This window comes from Salmo salar, chromosome 14 (genome assembly GCF_965601325.2).
Source record: "Salmo salar chromosome 14, fSalSal1, whole genome shotgun sequence".
Lineage (NCBI taxonomy): Eukaryota > Metazoa > Chordata > Actinopteri > Salmoniformes > Salmonidae > Salmo > Salmo salar.
In genome coordinates, this window is record NC_138304.1 from 27,982,466 (window position 1) to 28,006,173 (window position 23,708).

General features: G+C 42.6%; 1 protein-coding gene across 7 annotated transcripts in view; it reads right to left on the bottom strand.

Moving 5' to 3' along the window:
- The window catches only part of LOC106569223 (catenin delta-2), a 143,279-nt gene that overhangs the window by 55,129 nt on the left and 64,442 nt on the right, over positions 1-23,708 (bottom strand). For 6 of the 7 annotated variants that reach the window (XM_082960876.1, XM_082960874.1, XM_082960875.1 and 3 more), the window contains 5 exons: positions 10,321-10,355; positions 9,191-9,307; positions 5,488-5,633; positions 3,596-4,148; positions 3,261-3,404 (listed from right to left, as the gene is read on the bottom strand). In XM_082960876.1, the coding sequence (XP_082817002.1) occupies positions 3,261-3,404; positions 3,596-4,148; positions 5,488-5,633; positions 9,191-9,307; positions 10,321-10,355 (995 nt within the window). The remainder of the gene's footprint in view (positions 1-3,260; positions 3,405-3,595; positions 4,149-5,487; positions 5,634-9,190; positions 9,308-10,320; positions 10,356-23,708) is intronic. The other variant, XM_082960873.1, reaches the window with a different exon arrangement.

The window sequence follows — 23,708 nt, forward strand, 5'->3', positions numbered from 1 at the left end:
AGTAATTATGACAACTTCCTGAGGACATTCTCCAACCTGTCAGAGCTCTTGCAGCATGAACCGACATGTTGTCCACCCAATGAAAGGATCAGAGAATGAATCTAGTACTGAAAGCATAAGCTACAGATAGCAAGCACAGCAGTGCATAAAATGTGGTGAGAGAAAGACAATAGTTGAACAGTTTTAAACAAATTCATTTCTTAAAATATGAAGGAGAAGCAAGAGAGCTAGGAGCGAGAAAGAGAGAGTATTTCGTATTTTTTTTGCTTTCACTTACTTAGCTAGCAAATGCAGCTAGCTAGTTTAGCCTACTCAAACACCCGGCTCAAACAGAGAGGGATGCTATGTTAGCTAGCTGGCTATGGTTATCCAACACTGGAACTCTTCCAAGTCAAGGTAAGCTTATGGTTCTATTAATTTATTGCCACCGGGGCCTGCTGGTTTAAGTGCTAAACTGCTTGATGACTGTACACTGTACTGCATGATTGTAGCAGAGCGGGTTTACTAACGCGTTAGTTCTAGTAGTTATGTTGACTTGACGTTAGCTAATATGTTGACAAATGTAGGCAGTGTGTAGTTGTTAGTGGTTATGATATGAAGGTTTGGCATGGAAAGTTTTTTTTGCCTGGCCACAGACAGCTGATGTGTTGTGCACTGAAGTCCAAAAGCAAAGGAAAAAGGTGAGAGGAGGAGAGTGCGTAGATGCAAAAAGGAATTATCCAACAATCAAAGGGAGATCATTTTGTTTTTATGTGGCTGTTACGAAAGTGAACTGTGTTTGAGTGTGATCAGGGGTGTATTCATTCCACCGATTCTGTTGAAAAACTTTCTTAAACGGAAGCAAACGTAACAAAAAGGGTATAAACATATCTGAATTTGTCCAATAGAAACTCTCGTTTGCAACTGTTGGACTAATAATTAAACCCTAGATCAGCTAGATGCAGGCAAGATTGTGGAAAGCACTATTGAATGTGTCAATGTCTGTCACCTTGATTATTAAAATTTCACTCGACCTGTACACCTATGTTGTAAACTTTAATTCATAGCCTAGGTTGTAGCAGGGAAAATCGAGTATCATGTAGTAGCCTTAACCTGTCGATGTTACATTGAGCTGGGTGAATGGAATATGAATGACAGTCATCCAATATGCTATAATAGAAATAAAGCCATGCTCATAAAACAAATTCTCGTCCTCCCTCATCTTAAACAGCACTGACCTCCACTGCATACAGTGTATATCAGATCAATGAATGTTGGTTGACTGAAATAAATATTATCACAGAAACAACGTTGTGGCACTGTCTGAAATTTGAATAGGCCTACAAAATTGCAATGTGTGATTTCATTATATATTTGACGTTGATACAACATTTCTGGAAAACCAAAGGTGAAGAAAACAACATTAAACCACCAGATGTGAAATGTTGCCCTGGGGGTTGCCTAAAGGCCCAATATTAGCCTTCTTATGCTACGATTTTACCACCTCAGACAAAATGTCCACATTGTGGGCAAATTCTTAGGTCATAAACGATTGTTGGACGTCTTGGCTCATTCAGTGTGACAGGGTCTAGGTCTGCCGATTAAGTACAACTGTGTGCGGTCGTAGGCTTTGACAAAGTTCTGGCACTGTCAGAAATGTTGAGCCTTTATCGTGTAGTGTGGCTGGTGTTACGAGCCGATACTGGAAGGAACAGGTCCGGTAGGGACAGGCCCAATACAAACAGGGCCGGCACCTGTGAATAGCTAGATTAATATAATAGTTCGATTTAAACGTTTACATGCTTTGCCAGAAGAACAGTTTCCCTAATAATCTTGTTTACATGGACATAATCCAAAATCAGGCTACCTGATGGGATTTTGATAAATGCACAAAATCGGCAATCAGAATTACATTCTACCACGTTATCTTTGGGAAGCCTCTGACATACAAACTTTATATGTGAAAACAATTTCTAAGATGCACACTTTCAGTTTTTCCGAACTCACTTCACTAGCGCATAAGCACAGAGGCTTGCGCTGCTGGTGCTGGCACATGCGCAGATCAAATACACTAAATTGGTTATATCGTAAAAATTCAGCAAAACAAAAATGTGCTTTTTGGTCTTCATTTAGGTTTAGGGTTAGGCATTAGGGTTAGTAGTGTGGCCAAGGTTAGGGTTAGGTTTAAAATCAGATATTCTGACTTTGTGGCTGTGCCAGCTAGTGACCACTCTGCACAGCTGGCAGATTAATTACAATAAATACCAACCTGCAGTGTGACACATTAATCATAAAAGACAGAATCCTACATACAGTGTGAGAAGGGCTAAAAGGAGGTGAAGGATTAGGTTGAGAATCAACAGAGGAGGGATACAGTACTGGCTGTGAGGATATGATCCAACAGCCTTCATGGACAATCTGTACCATCTCAACCCATGCTCAATAAAACACCAGTAAGAATCATGGTATCCCCTCCGGTCTTTCATATAGTAGCCTGCATTCTTTACAAACAGGAAGCAATATCATAACTCCAATTCCCGAGCCTTTAGGAAACTAAAGCTTTTCAGGTCGTATAGTAGGATTTGATCATATGCAGTGAAGTGAGGCGGAAATTCTGTGGAGGGGATACACATGCTCATTAAAGAAAGTATTAGGCTAAGTACTGTGGAGTGAATTTGACCATGGTGGGTGCCTCAGACTCAGATTTCAATGCTTGAGCATAAATCCTGTGAGATTAATTGAGATTAATTTCTGTCTAATATCGAATGATCTGTGACTACAAAACAAATTGCCATCAAGATACTAATCGGATTTGCATACCTGAACTGAAAAATGTAGATAAGCTAAACAATCTGATGGAGCGATAAATATTCTGTTGTTTTTTTTATCATTAGTGTTATCTGCAGGAAAACCACAGTTTAAAGGCCCATATTCTGAGTTCTACCTGAATGATAAGCTAAATGTGGGGCATTGACTGTTGAAATTCCTGCTCCCTTACCTTTTTGGCTTGTTGTGTTTGCTTGATTCCCATCTAATTCTGACGTCATACAATTTTTTGTTATATTGAGTAATTTCTCCTATCAAGGATTAATCCAGTGCTGACTCAGAACCTCAAAGAGCCAATAAAAGATTAGCAGCTATCTGAAAATGATAACCCCCTATAACCTACTGTGAAACAATAACACTTGGTTGGCTAAGAAGTGAAAAAGCAACAAAGTTATAGTAAAATATAAGGGGATGCCCAGTGCTGCATGGCAAGGGCTCCGGACCGGCTGACTCACCCTGGTTCTGATTGAGATTCCTGAGAGAGGGCTTCTGGTAGACCCTGTCCTCGTAGATGGGGTCAATGTGGTGCTCAGGAGACTGGAGAGGTCGCAGCTCTGAGCCCAGGTGACTGTGTTGGCTGCTGTAGGAGCCTCTGGACCCTGAACACCACAACATTGTTAATTGATTCCAAACAGGGTTAATAACAACATCTAGTATTATCAAGCCTATTAACTACAGCATTTAAAACAATTTGAGAGAATATTTATTTATCAACTCATAGAAAAAACACAATTTTAGACATAATATATATATAAAGATATTATCTCTCTGTCTGAGCATGTGAACCCACCCGCCAAGCTGCCAGGCCTCCCGAGGGTGGCGTTGGCGTATAGCTCGTGGGAGATCTTGTACTGGTCGGAGGAGTGCTGCATGCGCTTGCTGGGGGACAGGGTGGCGTAGTTACCCACAGTGGAGCTGAACTGATGGAGAGGGGACGAACCCGAGGCATTGCCTGAAGAGGCCATGTGCAGTGGAGACGTGGAGGACAGCCCGGCAGACCCCACCACCATGTTTATGGGGGAGCTGGTGCTGTAAGACTTTGCCAGCCGGCTGGGGGACTGCTTGGGCGAGGAGACCCGCTGCAGGGTGGCGTAGCTGGGCATGTCGGAGGCTGAGCCAAGGCGCTGGAGCTTGGTGGGCGAGCCCACGGCCTGTATGGAGTGGGGGGAGCTCACGCGTTGGGCGGGCAGGGTGGAGCAAGAGTAGTACATGGAAGGAGTGGGTGGAGCGTCAGGCATGTGGAAGGCGCTGCCATGGCTCTGGGCAAACGACTCTCTATCTCTGCACTGGGACTGGGAGGAGTCTACACTGGCAGCCAGCTGGGCTGCACGGCTAGATGTCACCTGGAGAAACACAGGAAGAACCGTATTATTGTTTCAACTGACATTTACTCTGTTCCCAACCCCCAATGGACATGTATCATTGTTAAAGCTGTAAATATAGTGAGTCCAAAGGTATTGGGGCAGTGACACATTTGTTGCTGTTAAGGCTCTGCACTCCAGTACTTTGGATTTGAAATGATACAATGACTATGAGGTTAAAGTGAAGACTGTCAAATTTAGTTTTAGGGTATTTTCATCCATATCATTTAGAAATTACAGCACTTTTTGTACATAGTCCCCACATTTTAGGGGACCAAAAGTATTGCGTAACTGGACACTTTTAATGTCAATAAGAATATAATATGTTTCTAACACTTCTACATTAATGTGGATGCTACCATGATTACGGATAGCCCTGAATGAATTGTGAATAATGAGTGAGAAAGTTAGACGCACAAATATCATACCCCCAAGACATGCTAACCTCTCGCCATTACAATAACAGGGGAGGTTAGCATACCTCCAAGACATGCTAACCTCTCACCATTACAATAACAGGGGAGGTTAGCTTTTTTTGCAACCTTCTCACTTATCATTATTCACGATTCATTCAGGATTATCCGTAATCATGGTAGCATCCACAAAGTGTTTAGAAACATATTATATTCTTATTTACAATAAAAATGACAATGCATGATTTACTATTCATTTCTATTGGGCACAAACGAATCAGAAAAACAACCAGAACAAACAGCAAATGCCTCCAACAAGTTTGTAGAGTCACAAGCTTGATGGGGGACTATGTACAAAAAGTGCTGTAATTTCTAAACGGTTCACCTGATATGATGAAAATACCCTCAAATTAAAGCTGACAGTCTGAACTTTAACTTCATAGTCGTGGTATAATTTAAAATCCAAAGTGCTGGAGTATAGAGCCAAAACTGCAAAAAACGTGTCACTGTCCCAATACTTTTGGCGCTAACTGTATGTATATATTATTATTATTATTATAATTATTATTTTTATTATTGTTTCATTTACACCTCTTTTTGACCTGCACTGTTGGAGCTCGGAGCTTAAGAATTTCACTGTACCCTGCAAATACATCTCCGACCCTGTGCATGTGAGTAATAAACTAAACTAATCTAATCTTCCACCTAGATCACATGCCATCTTGAAATCCAGACTATACAGCGAAAAGGCTAAATTATCTTTGACCTTGGCAATCTAAGAGCCTGTTTCAAATGGCACTCTATTCCTTATATAGTCCATTACTTTTGACCAGGGCTCTAAAACTAGTGCACTACTAGGGAATATGGGAATATGGTGCCATTTGGGACACACAATAAATCTCACCCACCTGGTTGTAACTGTGGACTGCCCCTCCCACCTGGCCCCCGCGGGGTGGGGCCTCTAGTGTCTGGTTGCTGTGGTAACCGGCTGGGTAAGGGAGTGTTCCATCCTGATTGTTGAGCTTAAGTGCACTCTGGGATAGCAGGCCTTGTCCTGTTTTGGAAGGAGAGTGGAGCTGAAATATTGAGACAACCTCTTACCCTCTGTGTCTGTATCCCCCACACTCTCTTTCTCCTCTGCCTCTCTGCGTCCATCACTCTCTCACTCTCTCTGCCTCTCTTTCAGTATCTCTCTCCCAGTCTGTCTCTCCCAGTCTCTCTCTCCACTCTCTCTGTACGTAACTACCTTTCTATCTACATACCTCTTTCTCTGCTTCTCTCTCTGCCTCTCTCTCTCTCTCCCTCCCTCTCTCTCTCTCCCTCTCTCAGACCCAGAGAGGCAGAGATGGAGAAAGGGAGAGCATGTATAATGGATCAGGAGGAATTGGGAGTCACTGAGCACAAGTGGTGCAGAATGAGGCCGACAATAAAAGTAATCAGACTACAGAGTTGTTTGGGCCTCACTACTCTCGTACGGGTAATTTCAATAGCATGCAGAAAAACAAACGCTGACCTGCATTTTTGTGCTTTGCCAGAACTCCTGTAAATAACAGCACAGTTAGCATTCAATTCAAATAGTGACACTAACATCAGCATTTTATTTCCATAGGCCTACATTTTCATTACATTACCCAAGCAACATTATGCAGTATATTGTATTATATACTGCATATTAGCCACAGTGTTGTAAATCAAAAATAGAATTACTGCACACAAAAATAAATACAATTCACTCCACACTACAGTATAATAGCACACTATCTTCAGCAACATAGCTGTGAGTACTATGCGTGTCATTAAATAAAATGCTGTGAACCTGTTTCCGTGTAACCTGTTTCAGTGCTCTACACCACTCTCAGGTCAGTGAGGCTTCCTCCCTTGACTGCCTTCACACCTTCCTCTGTGTTTACTCTCACATCCATGTTGTTCTGGCAACACCCACCATCTCTCTCTCTTTGTCACCCCCCCCCCCCCCCCCCCCCCTCCCACACACACACACACAAACACACAGACAGGAACACGCACCGCACATACTGCCATCATTTTCATTCAGGAAAAGTGAGCTAGCTCATTATGAAAATTATGACTGTTAACTAGCACTGAAAATGCTGTTGTAAGTGACTCTATATTATTTATCTTGTGACATTTATCTAATAGCGGCTGTATGAAAATGACCACAGAAATGTTTCTGCAACAACTTCATACTTCATGTCAATGGTATGAGTTTTTGGTTGAGGATTTCTGGAAGATAAGTGAATACTACAGGGGCCTTCTTAGAAGAGTCTCTGTGTGTGTGTGTGTGTGTGTGTGTGTGTGTGTGTGTGTGTGTGTGTGTGTGTGTGTGTGTGTGTGGTGTGTGGTGTGTGGTGTGTGTGTGTGTGTGTGTGTGTGTGTGTGTGTGTGTGTGATAAAGTATAGTAGTCCAGCAGTCCAGAGGAATATCCCTGGCAAGGTGGTCGCTCAGGGTGCTTTAAATATGTAGGGAGTGGCTCCTTTAATTCATCTAGTCTATAACACATTTCCATTTTTCATCAAGAGCCTAACGGATAGAGAGGGAATGTAGTGTGCAGTGCACGTGCAAACACAGTCTATGACACACGCGCATGTACGCACGCACACATACGTACGTATGTACACACATAGAAATACAGACACATACACACACACACAGACAGCATATACTATCTGCATATGTTCTTTCTTTCTAGCCCCAAAAAACTCTGCTCTTTTCAGCACATTGAATATGAATGTGATTGCTTTGTAGTGGCTGATTTGAAACCATATTCCTCGTACACATGTGTACTCTGCTGTGCTCAAAGGAAGCTGCTGACGCCTCGGCGAGACATCATTTCCATATCAAACCCTTGACATACGCTGAATCTCTCCTGACAGCGAATACTCTCTTAGTAGCTCATAGTAAAAAGATGAAGATCATTTCTTGGATCAAATGAAGTGAGGGCATTTGGGATCAGAAGAAAAGGGAAAACAACTGTTTTGAATGCAGAACGCAAACGTGATAAGAGACTTGAACACCTGCGGTATCTAGTTCCTGATTGAAACGTTCACAGTCATTGACATCACTCAGTGCTAAAAGAGAAAGAGAAAGATCCTATCACCGAGCATTTCTGTATCTGGTTGATTTTGTATAGATCATTCTTGACATTTTTCTTGACATTTAGACTATTGATAAGCATAAAAAGTGTTGCAGTGAACTTATGCTATTTGTGTTAGCTTGAACAATATCATCCTGCCTGTTTCATTTGGGACGACATGATATTTGTCTATTTGTAGTGAATTAGTTATTTTCTAAAACACACTATATATACACAAAAGTATGTGGACACCCATTCAAATTAGTGGATTCGGCTATTTCAGCCACACCCAATGCTGACAGGTATATAAAATCAAGCACACAGCCATGCAAGATCCATAGACAAATATTGGCAGTAGAATGGCCTTACTGAAGAGCTCAGGAACTTTCAACGTGGCACCGTCATAGGATGCCACCTTTCCAACAAGTAAGTTTGTCAAATTTCTGCCCTGCTAGAGCTGCCCAGGTCAACTGTACGTACTGTTATTGTGAAGTGGAAACGTCTAGGAGCAACAACGGCTCAGCCGCAAAGTGGTAGGCCACACAAGCTCACAGAACAGGACCGCTGGTTGCAACACTCACTACCGAGTTCCAAACTGTCCATGGAAGCAACGTCAGCACAAGAACTGTTCGTGGATCATCATGAAATGGGTCTCCATGGCCGAGCAGCCGCACACAACCTAAGATCACCATGTGCAATGCCAAGCATCAGCTGGAGTGGTGTAAAGCTCGCCGCCATTGGACTTTGGAGCAGTGGAAACATGTTCTCTGGAGTGATGAATCACACTTCACCATCTGGCAGTCCGACTGACGAATCTGGGTTTGTCGGATGACAGGAGAACGTTACCTGCCCCAATGCATAGTGCCAACTGTAAAGTTTGGTGGATGAGGAATATTGGTCTGGGGCTGTTTTTCATGGTTCAGGCTAGACCCCTGATTTCCTAGTGAAGGGAAATCTTAACGATACAATTACATTATAGACCATTCTGTGCTTCCAACTTAATGGCAACAGTTTGGGGAAGGCCTTTTTCTGTTTCAGCATGACAATGCCCCGGTGTACAAAGTGAGGTCCATACAGAAATGGTTTGTCTAGATCGGTGTGGAAGAACTTGACTGGCCTGCACAGAGCCCTGACCTCAATCCCATCGAACACCTTTGGGATGAATTGGAACGCCGACTGCGAGCCAGTCCTAATCGCCCAACATCAGTGCCCAACCTCACTAATATTCAGCAATATTCCAACATCTAGTGGAAAGCCTTCCCAGAAGAATGGAGGCTGTTATAGCAGCAAAGGGGGGACCAACTACATATTAATGCCCATGATTTTGGAAGGGGATGTTCAACAAGCAGGTGTCCACATAGTTGGTATGGTAAGAACCCACAGGATTCTGTGGGTCGCTCTGGATGAGAGTCTGTTAGATGACTGAATGTAATGTAAATCGGGTTCACTGCAAGTAGATGGTATGTTTTAACATATAAAAAAAATGATCTGCACTGTATAACGTAACGAGCGTCCTTACTGTCACCTGTGGAGAATTCCTGGGAGTCAAGGATCCCAGATTCCTGGAGTGACCTAATGCAGGAGTCCACCAGCTCCAAGCCAGTCGTCAGTTCCTCCTCAATGTCCTTCTGTCCGTCTGTTGAGGCACAGCAATGAATGGAGAAGCAGGATTATTGTCCCGTTACCTCACAAATAGTAAAACGTTTACAAGCAGCTGAGGTTTACTACAGGCACACTGACGGCAAAGTGGTAGTGACTATGCTAGATAAGCCAAAAGCTATGTAGCTTCACTATTTACTGAAATGTGTCTCTGCCGTGCTGTACAGTCTCCTTGTCTATCTGTCTGTCCTACAGAAACGGACATACTTGTCCTCTGTCTTAAGTTTGGCAAACAGTGCCAAGGGATAAAGCCTTACACAAGAGGGTTAAGATCAGCATTAATCTCTCTTCTATAGCGGCAGGCATGGAGGCTGAGGCTACCAGCAGTAGACACTTAGTCCTCTACCGTATAAGGATGATTACTAGCGTTTTAACCCATGGACATTTATGTTTGTGCAACATTCCTAAACTCTTCCCAAACATTTCTAAACTCATCCATCAGTCCCGTGTGGCTCAGTTGGTAGAGCATGGCACACCAGGGTTGTGGGTTCAATTCCCATGGGGGATCAATGCGAAAATGTATGCGTCACTACCGTAAGTCGCTCTGGATAACAGCATTTGCTAAATGACTAAAAGGTAATACAAATCAGTGGAACTTTCATAGAGTAGATGACTAAGGGGAAGCAGGTGCAGCAGAATCCTGAACATGACTGGCAGTCATAAATCTTTTAGCTCTGCTTCAATCAAATCTGTGTTTGATACTTTAGAAGACAAGGTTGCGATCTGTGGTTCATACTTTGCTCGAAGCCCATCAATCTAATCTCAACTAGATGTCCATATTTCACACTGGACAGACACAGCTCTGTTGCTGTTCTGTCTGACAGATTATGACAACTGTCCAGACGTAGGAGCGAGGCATGGTCCACTCCACTCCACCCTCAAGATGCACCTATCATTACAATGTACACAATTCCACTGAGGTTTCCACATGCTCTGTCACATAATATAGAACAAGATGCATTGGTGCAATATTTAGTACAATGTACGTACCTTGGTTATTCCAGCGAAACTTCTCATCTGCTGAACTGAAAGAGAGAAAGAAACAGATCATGGTCAGAATAGAAAAACAGCAAGCCTTCATTTTCCTCTGCCATAGCATCCTAATGCCCCAGCCTTGAGCACTACCTGATGACTGAAACATTTTCATCCATATATTTACCCTGAATCAAATTCTATACACATCCACATAAACTCACAGTAACTGTAATACATTTGTACCTCACAATGACAATTCCCCCCCTTAGTGAGAGATTATGGTTTGGGTGAGATGCTGCTAAAGTAACACTTGGCTCTGTCTTTCTGTCTGTCTGTCTGTCTGTCTGTCTGTCTGTCTGTCTGTCTGTCTGTCTGTCTGTCTGTCTGTCTGTCTGTCTGTCTGTCTGTCTGTCTGTCTGTCTGTCTGTCTGTCTGTCTGTCGGTCGGTCAGTCTGTCGGTCTTTCTGTGTGTGTGGTGTGACTAGGCTACAGTACTGTAGAGCAGAGCACAATGGGAGTGAGGATGATCCCTTCCTCCCTTCCTCTGGTCAACATGGGTTCATCTGTCAGAGCAGCCCAGCCAGCCAGCACTAAGCCTGAACGGGTTCTCCCTCTAGGGGGGAGGTGAGGGGGGTGCACAACACACCACCCAGAGAGACAAGGGACACGTGGTCTGGAGAGAAAAAGCTTTCAGAGCCGCCAGTGCCCCCCTCTCTCCCACCCCCCCATAGCCACCACCCCACCCTCCTCCCCCTGCCCCTTCAGAACTGCCACCCACCCCTCCCCCGAAGCACTAGGAGGGTGACAAATATTAACAATGTAGCCATGAAAGCACCACCTAGCTAGAGCTTCTTAGGGATTGGTGTCCTGTCAACGGGACAGTTGTAAATCATGCAGCACCTTGTGTCACGATCGCAGATTTTAGAGAAACAACAAATGTTGGTACATATAAGTGTCTTATATTGGCGGAAAGCTTAAATTCTTGTTAATATAACTGCACTGTCCAATTTACAGTAGCTATTACTGCGAAAAGATGCCAAGCTATTGTTTGAGGAGAGCTCCTAACGAAAAAACACTTTTTTCACTGTGATAGGTTTGATAAATTCACCTCTGAAGGTGAAATGTGTACTTACATTCTGAAATCTTGCTCTGATTTCTCATCCAAAGGGACCCAGAGATAACATGAAGTGTCGTGTTGTTAGATAAAATCTTTTTTCATATCCTAAAAAGGTCCATATAGCATGCACGATCGATTTTGTATTTCCACTCGTTCAATTTGCAAAGAAAGGAATCTGTGAGACTCTAACCCTAAACTTTGTTTCAACCAGTCAAATCACATTCGTATGTATTCCTCAGAGATCCTAGAACGTAACCAAACTTCACTATATCATCAGGGGTGTAGTATATCCTATAGGACACCATATTTGGTCAGAGATTGATGACGCGGGCGGTCTTCACTTGAACGACTCTAACTTTGTCAAATAAGCACCAATCGGGGTAAAAACAAAGCTAGTTAGATAGTCAATGAGCCGGGCTTTACATTTACATTTAAGTCATTTAGCAGACGCTCTTATCCAGAGCGACTTTACGGGAGTATCCGGAATCCATGTATATGTCGTAAAATGTAGCTACCAACCTTGTACGACAGCATGCCTTTTCCTTTTGGACAAAAATTATAAGAATATTCAGAGTTATGAAGATATTATGAAAACTGGTTGTTTTGCAAATGTTGAACTTATAATATGGCTACTATGGCTACTAATACTGGAAAAGCTAAATCAAAGTCCAAGTATACAGATTTGACTATATTCTGAAAAATTTAATACGAATGCAAATGTCTCCTTCACGATTTACCCAAATGTACCTGGGTGACTTCACACTAAATGTCATGTAGTTCTCTCATACTTCAAGTTATCCGTCTGAAACTTTGCACATACACTGCTGCCATCTTGTGTACACCATCGGAATTACAAACAGAGTGATGGCTAGAACTGGGACCTTTCTCTTGCATTTCAAGGATTGTGGTAGGAAAACAAACAGTTGTTTTTGCTTTGTATTTTCTTCTACCAGATCTATTGTGTTATATTCTCCAACATTCAATTCACATTTCCACAAACTTCAAAGTTTTCCTTTCAAATGGTACCAAGAATATGCATATCCTTGCTTCAGGGCCTGAGCTACAGGCAGTTAGATTTGGTATGTCATTTTAGGCGAAAATTTACAAAAAAAGGGGCTATCCATGAGAAGATTTATTAACACATCACAATGAAATGCAACTCACTGCTGTTCATGGAGACCTGATTCTGCCAGGTTACAGCCAGGGGTGCTTAATTCTATACAGGCTATATTTATAATTCGACATAAGTGGATGACTATTCCAGGTGGTAAAATGGCTCCCCACTGAGAAATCAACTGCTGCACTCTCATCAGAGCAGAGACTGGCACAGAGTGCTGCTTCTGCCAGCCAGCCTTTATCCTTTTCATGGGGCGATATGTTGACGTAGTTGCTAAGCCGGGGCCGTCACATGGACTCAGATAACCACACTGGGATCGATGGGAGATTATCTCTGATCTGGAGCACACAAACAACAGTCATAATAACTATGGAGTCACTGGAAATGGGAGCTTGAGTGGAGTATCGGGATCTGCTGTCCCCCGTCACATGATTAATGTGAGAGTGTCATAGTGATGGCCCGGCCCAACGCTAGCTGCCTCAGAGCTCAGCCGCCACTGTGATCACTAGGCTAAATGGTCATTCACTGGCCCTTTGGCCAAGTAGCAGCTGCTAAATCATCCCATTGATTTCTCCTTCACAGTTCCTATTGTGAGGCTGTCTCCGTTTACAGTGGGGTGACGAATTGCCAGAGAAAACAAAACGAATAGGGGCTCTACATCGGCCTGCAAGTGCTCATTCATCACCCGTTCTTTATTGAACAATAAACACATACAGCACCGCACCGGCACAGGGCAGGGGAGGAAGAGAGGAAAGGGAAGAGGGACAGTGTGTTGGGCTTGAGTGGCCTCTCAGAGAGACACTCTGACGGTCTGAAAGGATCGATGATAATAACCAGTACCTCCTATCTCACTCCTGTGTTTACCTCAATAGTTTCCCCCTACTTTTTTAACTATAGCATGCCTGTAGGCCTACATCTCAGTCTACAAGTCTTAAGCTCTAAAACTACTAGGATATACAGTGACATGACTCGACAGAAATAGAAAGGGCTTTACAAATTAATGTGATTGATTGCTACTGGACTTTACAGGGTACTGCTATTAAAATAATAATGTATAGTCTCAACGTCAACAGTGAAGAGGCGACTCCGGGATGCTGGCCTTCAAGGCAGAGCTGCAAAGAAAAAGCCATATCTCAGACTGGCCAATAAAAATAAAAGATTAAGATGGGCAAAAGAACAGACACTGGCCTTCCCGACTCCAGGAAGGCCAGCATCCCGGAGTCGCCTTCATCACTGCTGACGTTGAGACTGGTGTTTTGCGGGTACTATTTAATGAAGCTGCCAGTTAAGGACTTGTGAGGCGTCTGTTTCTCAAACTAGACACTCTAATGTACTTGTCCTCTTGCTCAGTTGTGCAACGGGGCCTCCCACTCCACCTTATATTCTGGTTAGCGCCAGTTTGCTGTTCTGTGAAGGGAGTAGTACACAGCATTGTATGAGATCTTCAGTTTCTTGGTCATTTCTCGCATGGAATAGCCTTCATTTCTCAAAACAAGAATAGATTGATGAGTTTCAGAAGAAAGGTCTTTGTTTCTGGCCATTTTGAGCCTGTAATCAAACCCACAAATGCTGATGCTCCAGATACTCAACTAGTCTAAAGAAGGCCAGTTTTACTGCTCCTTTAATCAGCTGTGCTAACATAATTGCAAAAGGGTTTCCTAATGATCAATTAGCTTTTTAAAATGATAAACCTGGATTAGCTAACACAACGTGCCATTTGAACACAGGAGTGATGGTTGCTGATACTGGGCCTATGTTGATATTGATAGTAGATATTCCATAAACAATCTGCCATTTCCAACTATAATAGTCATTTACAACATTAACAACGTCTACACTGTATTTCTGATCAATTTGATGTTGTTTTAATAGACAAAAAACAAGGACATTTCTAAGTGACCCCAAACTCTTTTGAACGGTAGTGTATATACACTACCGGTCAAAAGTTTTGACACACCTACTCATTCAAGGGTTTTTATTTATTTTGACTATTTTCTACATTGTAGAATAATAGTGAAGACATCAAAACTATGAAACACATATGGAATCATGGGGTAACCAAAAAAGTGCTAGTAGCCACTCTTTGCCTTGATGACAGCTTTGCACACTCTTGGCATTCTCTCAACCAGCTTCACCTGGAATACTTTTCCAACAGTCTTGAAGAAGTTTCCACATATGCTGAGCACTTGTTGGCTGCTTTTCCTTCACTCTGCGGTCCGACTCATCCCAAATCATCTCAATTTGGTTGAAGTCGGGGATTGTGGATGCCAGGTCATCTGTTGCAGCACTCCATCACTCTCCTTCTTGGTCAAATAGCCCTTACACAGCCTGGAGGTGTGTTGGGCCATTGTCCTGTTGAAAAACAAATGATAGTCCCACTAAGCCCAAACCAGATGAGATGGCATATTGCTGCAGAATACTGTGGTAGCCTCAGACAGTGTCACCAGCAAAGTACCCTCACACCATCACACCTCCTCCATGCTTTACGGTGGGAAATACACATGCGGAGATCATCCGTTCACCTACTCTGTGTCTCACAAAGACATGGCAGTTGGAACCAAAAATCTCCAATTTGGACTCCAGACCAAAGGACAAATTTCCATCAGTCTAATGTCCATTGCTCATGTTTCTTGGCCCAAGCAAGTCTCTTCTTCTTATTGGTGTCCTTTAATAGTGGTTTCTTTGCAGCAATTCAACCATGAAGGACTGAATCACACAGTATGTTACTTGAACTCTGTGAAGCATTTATTTGGGCTGCAATTTCTGAGGTTGGTAACTCTAATGAACTTATCCTCTGCAGCAGAGGTAACTCTGGGTCTTCCATTCCTGTGGCGGTCCTCATGAGAGCCAGTGTCAAGAACTGCAATGCTGCTTGGTTTTTTTCACGTGTGTATCAAGAATGGTCCAACACCCAAAGGACATCCAGCCAACTTGACACAACGGTGTTCCTAATGTTTGCTATAGACAGTATGTATATATACTGTACTATATTATATCCAGTGGTGTAAAGTACTTAAGTAAAAATACTTTAAAGTACTACTTACATCGTTTTTTAAGGCATCTGTACTTTACTATTTACATTTTTGACAACTTTTACTTTTACTTCACTACATTCCTAAAGAAAATAATGTACTTTTTACTCCATACATTTTCCCTGACAACCAAAAGTAAATCGTTACATTTTTAATGCTTAGCAGGACAGGAAAATTGGCAAATTCATGCACTTATCAACAGAACACGTGGTCATCCCTACTGTCTCTGATCTGGCTGACTCACTAAACACAAATGCATCATTTGTAAATAATGTCTGAGTGTTGGAGTGTGCCCCTGGCTATCCATACATTTTAAAAACAAGAAAATGGTGCCGTCTGGTTTGCTTATTATAAGGAATTTTTAATTATGCAGTATTTTACTGGCTGACTTTCACTTTTACTTGAGTAACTTTCTATTAAGGTATCTATACTTTTACTCAAGTATGACAATTGGGTACTTTTTCCACCACTGATTATATCTCATTAGGCTGTATGTCAGTGTTGTAGAACTCGAGTCCAGTCTCGAAACCACACATGAGTATCTCGGTCTTGTCTCGATGTCGGATTCATTTGTACTCGGTCTTGACTCGGTCTCGGACAGTGAGGACTAGTAATTTGTTCCCGAGACCAGCCGAGACCGGCGGAGTAAAATACTCATAATTATTAGCTTCCATTCGGTCAGAGCATAAAACCACTCCGCCAGGCCAAATATATACACTCCTGCAATGATCACAAGTCAGTCATAATGTGGCTAATAGGCTGGCATATCTATATATTTTTGTAGCAAGCTAAAAAACACGGAGTCTAACGTTAGCTAGATAGCTATTGGAGGAGTGGGTGACTGACTGACTTTTCCCCTCATATTGTTTTTCGGTGGCTATACACATTACAGATGCTTGTGTCATTTGGTTAGCTAACAAGACCTTGAACGACTGTTATCCAATTAGCATACCTCGCGTTCGCACATTTATTCTGGCTATCTACTCCGATTTCAGAGCACTCTTGTCTGAGTGTGCGAGAGCGCAGAACAACTAATGTATTTACGACCGCGCCACACCTGTTGAATATGACCGATGTCAGTAAACGTAGGGGGGGAAAAAGTCCTAGTTAGTCAAGAACACTCTAGATAACATGTAAACAGCCTAATTAGCTCTGCTATGGCGAGGAAATTGTCGAAGTGAGGTGTTCTCTCTTTTATGTCTGGAAGTAGCTAGCTAGGAAGTTAGCCAACTTTAGCCAGTTAACTTGGATGCTTTGTTTTGACAAGTATGCATTGGCAGGCAAGCTGCAGAAGGACGAGGAGGCTACAATTCCCCATCGTTTATCAGTTCAATTTTGACGGCCAACTAGCTGAAAAAGTTTGAGACGGTTTATCTAATGTTCCTTCGTTCGATTTTAGCTCATCTTGCTCTCTAACATTAGTTGTTGATCTTGTTGTTGATGAGGGTGAGAGAGCCTACCTTTTCAAGGTTATTTGATCAATAGGACTGTGCAGTAACCAAATGTAAGAGGATTCCCGTGGTGTTTACATATTTACAGAAATCCATTTGTGTATTTTGTAGTTTTTGGCAAATGCGTTCTAATGATCTAACGTTGGGCTGTTGCAACTGCCTGTAAACACACAGTCCAGTTCAAAGTGAATGATGGCAGGCCAGTGTGGCAAATAGCTTGTTTGTATAAAGGTCTACTGTAGCTCTGATTGGCTATAGCGCACCGGTCTGTGTAGACTCCGGTCCTGGAAAAGACGGATGTTTTTATTTGGTTTAATTTACTGCAGTGTCTGTCAATTGTCCAAACGCAAGGCCACTTTCCCACTCTATACTGCTATAGAATTTTCACAAATGCCTTAGTATATGTAATTCCCAAACATTCTAAGAATTGATGAAAATGTGAAAATTATAATATCTAAGTGGTTGCGTGTCAGATATTTTTTTTAAAGTGCCATATTCATCCTGGGGGTGTGGATCTGGGCCGATTCCGGCTGAGAGTCAGACTCGGCCGACGTCATGTGGCCCGAGTCTGGGCCGCCTTCGGCAGTATTACTTATGACTAGGATGCGGGTATTGAGCTCGGGCCGATTCCGGTGTGAGTTATGTGGCCCAAATGTATTACTTGGGGCTCGGGCCGATTGGGGCTACTCTCTGGCAGATGATTACACAGGCTGCTTTATATAATTAACATTTCATTATTTATTTATTTTTCCATATTTTCCTCATTGCTTCTGTGATCAAAAAATACAATTAACATTTAAATGAAATTCTTTAAGAGTCCTGTGTAGTATTTTAGCATTTTGATACTTTGTGCAAGGCCATTGATAAACATTAAAAACTTTGTAGATGGAACTTCCTGAGTGGTGCAGCGATCTGAATTTCTACAGATGCTGGTTCGAGACCCGTTCCGGCCGCGACCGGGAGACCCATGAGGCGACACACAATTGGCCCAGCGTCGTCCAAGTTAGGGGAGGGTTTGGCCGGCCCGGAATGTCCATGTCCCATTGCGCTGCAGCGACTCCTGTGGCAGGCTAGGCGCATGCACGCTGACACGGTCACCAGGTGTATGGTATTTCCTCCGAGACAAAATGTTTTTTTTTGTGGATGGGTATAATTTGTATGTATAAAATGTATAATAGTAATATTCTAAATGACTAAATCTGGTAATTTTGTCTACATTTAAATTTGCATCGGGTCGCATCTGGGGGGGATTCTGATAAGATGCCGGCAAAGTTGGCTGAATTCTGGTAGACCTAAATGGCCGATGTACTTGGGCCAATTCTGGGCAGTCATTCATTCTGATTCCGGGCCGAGTCCAACACCCGATTCCGGGCCGATTCAATCAGTTCCGGCTCCCCGGAAGAGGGCCGCTTCTGGGCCGATTCCTCATTGCTAACTGGGTATGAACAGATTTGAATAAGATTCCATGTTGGAAAAATGCTGTCAGTTCCACTTTAAATGCAACAATGTTTCACATAAAAGTTATTTTCAAAGAGGTGGCTAACAGCAAGCATACTGCAATAAAAAATACAGTTCCACTCACCAGATGATGATCATTTGAAACTTAACTTGTTGAAAGTTATTCTTGAAAATGGAGAAGCTAACAAATTAGCAACAACATCCTCTTTGATAACACCTGCTGCAGCTGCTGCAAACTAGCTGACAACAAAAGCTAGCTACCTAGACCATGGGAAAATCACTGCTCGCTATTGCGCAGTGATCGTTGGCCTTCAAGAAGGCAGAAGTTTCCATACTTTTTGTAAAAACGGTCCCACTCATTAAGACAAAATGGGATTGGATGATTCCACTGTCACACCCACATTTTTCCCTAATACAGTTGAATGGCATATGCCTTTAGTTAGCTAGATTTATCTCCCCAGAGACCAGGAAAGAAAAATCCTGATTAGATCTTTTTTTCTCTGCAGTCGTAACCCTTTCTTTTCCAACAAAAACTTAATTGATTAAATCAGAACATCATTGAAAATAATCATAGAATTATCATTATTATTTTATTAGAATGATTATTTTACAAATCATTCTAAGGCGTAGAAGGCCCATTGTTCCCCACTGTGTTTGGGTTAGTAATAATTTGTATAGTGGCTCCATTTTCCCTCAGCATGCATTTGTTTTACTATTCTGAATGTCTAAAGAATCCATAGGTTGTTCTGAAATGGGAACACAGAAAAACTGGATATTTTGAACTCTTATTATGGTGGTGATTTGACAAAAATACAATCATGGTCTTGAATTGGACTTTTCTGGTCACAGTCTTGACTTAGTCTCGGACCCCTTGTCCCCCTCCCAGTCTCGGTCTTGACTTGATTTCGCCCGCCCTCCGGTCTTGGTCTTGAATCGGTCTCGCTTTATGTGGTCTTGAGCACAACACTGCTGTATGTATTTTTAGATATAGGCCTATTGTAAATGTGTATTATTGTAGCGTCGTCATCTTCATTGCAAAAATAAATACAAATACACACATTAAACTTTAAGCTGTACTGAACAAAAATATAAAAGCAACATGCAACAATTTCAAAGATTTTACTGAGTTACAGTTCATATAAGGAAATCAGTCAATTGAAATAAATGTATTGGGCCCTAATCTATAGATTTCACATGACTGGGAATAAAAATTTGCATCTATTGGTCACAGATACCTTAAAAAAAAGGTAGGGGTGTGGATCAGAAAACCAATCAGTTTCTGGTGTGACCACCATTTGCCTCATGCAGCGTGACAAATCTCCTTCGCATAGAGTTGATCAGGCTGTTGATTGTGGCCTATAGAATGTTATCCCACTCCTCTTCAATGGCTGTGCAAAGTTGCTGGATATTGGCGGGAACTGGAACATGCTGTCGTACACGTCAATCCAGAGCACCCCAAACCTGCTCAATGTGTGGCATGTCTGGTGAGTATGCAGGCCATGGAAGAACTGGGAGATTTTCAGCTTCCAGGAATTGTGTACAGGTCCTTGCGACATGGGGCCGTGCATTATCATGCAGAAACATGCTGAAACATGAGGTGATGACGGCGGATGAATGGCACGCAAATGGGCCTTAGGATCTCGTCACGGTATCGCTGCATTCAAATTGTGATCGATAAAATACAATTATGTTCATTGTCCGTAGCTTATGCCTGCCCATACCATAACCACACCACCACTATGTGGCACTCTGTTTACAATTTTGACATCAGCAAACCGCTGCCTGGTACAGTTGAAACTGGGATTCATCCATGAAGAGCACACTTCTTCAGCGTGCCAGTGGCCATCGATGGTGAGCATTTGCCCACTGAAGTCGGTTACAACGCTGAACTGCAGTCAAGACCATGGTGAGGATGACGAGCACGCAGATGAGTTTCCCCGAGACGGTTTCTGATAGTTTGTGCAGACATTCTTTGGTTGCTCAAACCCCCAGGTTCATCAGCTGTCGGGGTGGCTGGTCTCAGACGATCCTGCAGGTGAAGAAGCCGGATGTGGAGGTCCTGGGCTGGTGTGGTTACATATGGTCTGCAGTTGGGAGGCCGGTTGGACGTACTGCAAAATTTTCTTAAACGATGTTGGTGGCGGCCTATGGTAGAGAAATGATCATTCATTTCTCTGGCAATAGGTCTGGTGGACATTTCAGTAGTCAGCATGACAATTGCACGCTCCCTCAAAATTGGATTATTTCTGTGGCATTGGGTTTTGTGGCCTTTTATTATGCCCAGCACAAGGTGCACCTAGGGCTGTTAAGGTGACTGCATTACCGCCACACCGGTGGTCACGAGTCATGGCGGCAGTTAAATTCCACTTGACTGTTTAGTCATTAGTAGCTTACCAAACTTGCTAATAACTGCCTGGTATTGTCCCTCTAATCACTCTGACATCAAAGCAAATTTAATCTAAAATCTAATTAAACACTTCATGAGAGCCCATGAGATTTTCTATAGGCTATGCAATTGTGTGAGAAAACAGAGTTTTGATCGCCTCAATTAAAAAGAGGAGGACCCCCATCAGCTTTCTATAGGCTAGGCCTACTATATTTATTTCTCAACTTTCCTAATATTAAGCACTATTTACAACAGTAGTGTAGCCTACCTGGCTGGCAGAAAAATTAACCACGGGAAAAGCGTCCTCCATTCGCTATTTAAATGCATAGATGACATGTTTTTTTTCTCCTGCCCCTGTTTTGAGACAGGTGCATGATAATGGTCCATTCTAAATCAAAACAAATTTCACACATATATTATTTAGTATATGTAAAGACAAGATTAAATCAAGAATATTCTGATGGGTGACAATATTAGCCTATCACTTGGCAATGATGATGCCCAGCTTGTGTGCATTAAGGCAAGATACTTTTTCAAATCACACCTAGCTCATAGGCTTATATGATTTGACAAGGTTTGTATCTCAACTAAAGTAGCCCATTAACATCCTAAAATGTACAACTGGTGTAGAGCCTAACTGGCATACATATGCAGCACGTGAGTTTCATGTTTGGGGAAGATCATTTTCACCATAAAAATTCACCTTTATAATAAAAGCAGCTTCACTGCTTTAAAATAATTTGTTGATGCTACTGGTTATATTAATTTGGGCTCTATCGCATCCCACAACTGTCCCAGAGAATATTTATTTCTCGCACAGAATAGAATGTCAACTTTTGTACTATGGGGATAGTAGATTTAGCTGTTTGTTAGGCCTACTCATAATTGGCTGCCGAAAAGGAAAAAAGACACAAGTGCTACTGATAGTGTGCGATGTACTGTGTGCATATGAATAAGCGCAAGTCGTTTGTCAACTCCATGTGGGCCAGCTTGACACATTTCTTAGCTTCTCAAATGACAAAAAGTGGCACCTGAAAAGGAGAAACGTTGACAGCCTGTGCAATTTATCGCGTACATTTGTACCGTAGGGTTGGCTTGCATCTGAGGGATGAGGGCAACGTCTTCCTTGAGAGTTTGAGCGCTGAGCTAGTCACCGTTCTCTCTTCCGTAGGATCAAGACGCGAACAATAGTACCCATCACACTCCCTGTCCCTTGCCACCCAACGGTGCCTAACGAACCCAAATGCTCTTTTAAGAGACGCCTAATAAATGAAAATAAGCACACACCGTGCGTGTGTTTTTCGGAAAGGGAAGGGAAGGGGGGGGGCAAAAACTCTACACGAAAGAAAATGGCCAAGTTCTGAACCCAGGACTGTCAACTCCCAGGGCTGGAACGCTAACCGTTACGCTGATAATCTTAATGTTGTCGTTTTACCTGGAAGCTTCGTGTGCAACCCGCACCCCTGCTACTGTTTACTTGTGGATGGCGACTTCAGGTTTTCGGAAAGACTGTGTTGATCAGTTAGTGAACATTTTGATCATAATGACAAGAATAAAAATGCATTGACATATGGAGTGTACTGAATTAATGCATATGGTAAGGTCTAGAATTTTCTCTGGATCTTCTAACAGTAACGCGTCTGTTCTGGAGTGTGCATGTATTATACATTATTAGTGTGGCTGTTTTCCGTGTACTAACTGGCTATAATATCAGTCAAGGACGTTTGCTAGCTTATTTGTTTGTACTCTGATTACACACAAGTGTCCAGGTCAGTGTAACAGTGTAGATTCCGTCCCTCTCTTCGCCCCAACCTGGGCTCGAAGCAGGAACCCTTGCACACATCAACAACTAACACCCACGAAGCATCGTTTCCCATCGCGCCACAAAAGCCGCGGCTCTTGCAACGCAAGGGGAACAACTACTTCAGGTCTCAGAGCGAGTGACGTCACTGATTGAAACGCTATTAGCGCGCACCACCGCTAACTAACTAGCCATTTCACATCGGTTACATCAGCAGTTTACACAGATGGCTTCAGCAATACGAAAAACCTTCCATAGCAAAATATACCTAGCTAGCTAGCTACCTTACTTCATTTTGCTTCCCATCCAACTGACGAAAGCTTGATAGCTACAGCTGCTAGCCTTCTACCAGCTAGCTGCTACTGCTGCGCAGCAACAGGGTTGCTCTACCCGGTTTTAGAACTCTGAGATTCAACTTACAAGATGTTAGCATTGTCAGAAATGCTACAAAAGGTAGCATATTGTTGGTTTTTATTGGGCAGAAATGTACCTACAAACATAGACAGTACAAATCGATCTAAGTCTAATGGTCACTTTATGGACACTAGCCTTGTTTTAATCCGATGTGTAGAATTTGACCTAGGTTTAGGCAAACAATGCTAATGACCCTGTCAAAAAATCTGGTATAGTGGTTCTCGGTAATGGCTAGCTAGATGGATCATGACGAGAGGTCAGGAATGTGTTGTGTACCTCCAATCAAGTTGATTTTTACATTTTCATTGACATTGGTGTCATATTGGAATAGATATGATGGTAATAAGATTTGAATTCAACATTGAGCTTCAACCAAATGCATACTGTAATGTAATGAAACGGGCAGGGAGCAAGCCTCGAACCCTTGACCTTCTAGCCCGAAGTCCAGCGCGCTATCGATTGTGCCCCAAAAAATGCTCAAGCGGCATAGTCGATATCCGCTCTTATAAACCCAGGGTCGTTACAATAATAGCAACCTGCGATCTGTTGCACCTAACATTCTTTATTCTATGATCTTGATACACACTACTCGTGTGTAACGACAGGTTATATTTCAAGTATATCTCT